Raw genomic sequence first — 3,734 nt, forward strand, 5'->3', positions numbered from 1 at the left:
CCCCTGGTCCATAAACACTGGTTGATGGACTTAATGGTCCTTCTTAAAGGGAACAGCTCAGATACCAGAGCCAAGGCTTGGAAAGAAAAATAATAATAATTAAAAAGCTTTGGCAGCCATTTTTATTGTGCATTTATAAGGCTGTGTGAATAATATATTGCATTGTTGAGGAGTGACTCCCTTTTGATGACTTATCTGTGGATGGCGCTGTGTGATTTTGTTTATTTAATTTATTAATATTCTATTTTTTTGGTTGTTTATTTTTTTTATTTATACCAATCTAGATGCACATTTATTTCCTATAGGATGCACATATATGGGTTGAAATGTACACGGTTTTCTACTTGAATGTCATAAGTGTTTTTTACTGTTGTTAGGTTAAAATTCAGTAAAAAAAAAACAACAAAAAAACAAATACAACACTTGCTGGCTGATTGACGGCTGTAGGACACAAAAACACATCTCAACCAATAGGGTTGGCTCTCCTGCCATGATATTACAGTCTATCAATGACCATCACCAGCACCACTACTGGTGTAACTGCACACAGTGCAGGCACCTCTCACCGTGATATAGCTGCTGCTGTCACATTGAGATACATAGGGAGTAAACCACAGCTTGCCATTCTGCTGATAAATGCACTTCTGTCATCCCAGGGGAACTGCGCCTGCATCCCTCTGGTCAGGAGTGTGCCTCTGCCCCCCCGCCACCACCACCACGCCACAGGCAGAGAGGAGGGAGCAGAGGACTGTTCCCTGCAGCTGTGCCCTTATTCCCAACACCTGACCAGGGGCCCAGATGTGCACACAGGAAGCAGCAACAATTTGAGCAATGTAAGTCCCCTGTGGGAGCCAGGCACCTGCAAACGTAACCCTTCTATCCAACATGATGGCATAATTACAGGTTTAATAAGTCTGCATCTGGAAGAACTTGTTTAATGTATCACACCTACCCAGACTGGAGAACAATACCAAAACAGTAATGCACTCTCAGCATTTCATCTGCACATCAAACCGGAGCCACTCTGCACTTGGCACTGACCCAATTATTCATCAAGAAGACAGTAACTACAGGATCTAGCGCTGCCATTTATATTCCACAACAAAACACATTAATAAAACACTCTTTGCCGCCATTATTATTATTATTCAGTGTCATCTGGTGCACGAAAACGTGTCAGTACCAGTGAAAGGGATGAGTTCATTTATATTATTTAAAGCTCATTATTACTCACTTCATCCAGCAATTAACATATTTGAATGTTCATTTAAAAACATTTTTTGTTTGTTTTAATTGTTTGTTTGTTTTTTCAGGCAAAATTAAGGCTGGTGCTTCATTTGCATAACCATTCAAAAAAGATTGTATGACGGAATTCACTGAGCAAAAACACTTGTAAATGCATAGGGTAGACTGCAGCAGTAGACAGTCTTTTTATTGTGAAAATATTTGACAAGTTATGTTTTTCCATTAGTGGTAAATTATTATTATTGGAACTGCAGTTATGAACCAATGGAAGGGTCAAAACACAACACAAACATTCGATTATTGACGTTGTACAACAGAACAAAATGAAATGATTTGTTTTGCATTTGGATGAACTGAGTCTCAGCCTCGAGCAGCTGTAAGCACAGGAACCTATGAAGGTTAATGGTGACATCTAGTGGACAAAGGCTACACGTACTTTCTGCTGACTTCTATTATTCCTGATACATAAAAACATATTTTAATCCATTTACACGTTGCATTACGTGGCTTAAACCACCCTTATTGTTACATTGTGATTATGTGATTATTATGTGATACTTCATACATATTTATGTTACTATTTCACAGGTGATAACTAAGAAGTAAACTAGTCCTTGTAGAAATTATAAAAGATTTAAAATAATAGGCTTACTTTTTTACTAATGTAATATTTCAGTGTTAACTGCAATAATTAATGAGTAAGAATAATATCTCCCAAAATAAAATACTAAACGTCCCAGTGCTGTAATGTCAAGGCTTGTGACAGCAGAGGGAGATAATGATCTGTTTCATCAGCTGACGCAAGGTCGTTGCACATTCACCTAACCTCTGAGTGTACACTGGTGTGCGTGACGTCTGAACCACCGCTGCATTAGCTTGTATTTTAAAGGTACTCTTTAGGATGTACTTAAAGCCGGTATTTGATCATTGTCTGCTCTGTTCGTTATTTTTAGTGCTGCTCTTGCAGCTGCAGCAGCAGCAGCAGCAGCAGCTCCCTCCGGGCATCCATAGATTTTCCTTTCTCTCCTGGAGATCACCGTTCATGCACCAATGACTTCTTAAAGGTGTCAGGCCCGTTGGGAATGACTTGTAGTATGTCTGAACACATGAAAGTTCACAAATATTCTACACCACTTTTGAAATATTACTCTCTAGGTACTATGGGTGTGTGTACTACCTTGTGAGGTGAAATATACATACACGTAGTAATTGTACTGTGGACGGTCTCAAAGGAGTCGTCTTGACTTAAAAGATAAAAGCAGTCCTGCAGAGAGATCTGAGAAATGCACGAGGACAGACAACTATACGGAACAAAAATGGCAAAAACCTTTTAAAGTGATGAGTCGAGGTTGAAGCATTGACCTCGATGTATCAGGGATCAGATCCGGCCTGGTGCCCTGTGTTGTCCTATAATAATTAGGGTCACCCTGGAGACCAACTCTGGGTTACTAAGTCTATTTTAAAAGCCCCTGCTTCTGGGTTTTTGTGTTTTTTACTTTTATATGGGAAGGAAAATCATTTGCAGAATTATTAATAAAACAAAGATGACAGAAGACTGAGTACTGTATAAACTTAAAAATAATGTAATTAACTGAATATGTGAAAAATATCTCACTAAAAAAAATCTGTCGTACAAATAATTTTTTTTCTCTGCATTTCTTTGCCTGATCTTTGCAGGTATACACAGTAAAAGTACATCGTACAGTCGGTACATGTGAGTATTACAATATTTAACAATATTCTGTCAACATGTTTTCCTACCAACCTAACACAGCAGTATTGAAAATTACAAATGTGTTTACTTCTATTTGATCTGACAGGCTTGTGATGGAGGTGTAGTAGATTCTTTGCTGGGACTTGAGCATTTGGATGTCCGTGAGTGTCGGTCCATGTCTGCCCGTCCGTACTTTGTCATCGGTCTGCTGGTCACAGGCCAGCACGGGGGACAGATGATGGTGCACCGAGTCGCTTTGCACACAGGATCCTGCTAAACGCCCTGCGGAAGCTGCTGTGGCAAAGTGGGTAAAGGAATGGGTTAATGGCAGAATTGAGCCACAGAAGCCAGAAGGTGACCTCGTACCAGTGATGCTGGATGCATCGCCCTCTGCAGGCGGCCCTGATGATCATCAGTAGAGTGTACGGTGCCCAGCAGATGGCAAACACACACACTATGATGGCCAAGGACTTAGCAATTTTCTTATCCCTGGACAGACGGCTGGGCTGGGCCACTCTGCCGGGTGAGGGGTCTGGTTTACCAATAGTGGGAGAGGAGCTCTGAGAGTGGATGGAGCCTCTTAAAGCCATTTTCACCCCGTACCCCAAGGTGTTGGACAGGGGCGTGCCCTCCCCCTGAGCCGAGGCGGGTTCGCTCATTTGCTGCTGCAGCTGAACCTTCCTGCTGTTCAGTCTCCTCCTGCGAATGTTTAGGTAAATGCTGAGGTTGAAGAAAGCTACAGAGATGAGAGGGGTGAAAAATTCCAGCATTGAGG

The 3,734-nt window shown here is 41.3% G+C and overlaps 1 protein-coding gene across 1 annotated transcript in view; it reads right to left on the reverse strand.

Moving 5' to 3' along the window:
- Positions 1-2,453: 2,453 nt before the first annotated feature.
- LOC103396345 (histamine H3 receptor) overlaps positions 2,454-3,734 on the reverse strand; it is a 5,319-nt gene continuing 4,038 nt past the window's right edge. Inside the window, exon 4 of the mRNA XM_017042277.2 lies at positions 2,454-3,734. This exon is cut by the window's right edge and continues 1 nt beyond it. Coding sequence (XP_016897766.1) covers positions 3,172-3,734 — 563 coding nt within the window. The 3' untranslated portion in view covers positions 2,454-3,171.

Source organism: Cynoglossus semilaevis, chromosome 20, assembly GCF_000523025.1.
Source record: "Cynoglossus semilaevis isolate Cse_v1.0 chromosome 20, Cse_v1.0, whole genome shotgun sequence".
Taxonomy (NCBI): Eukaryota; Metazoa; Chordata; class Actinopteri; order Pleuronectiformes; family Cynoglossidae; genus Cynoglossus; species Cynoglossus semilaevis.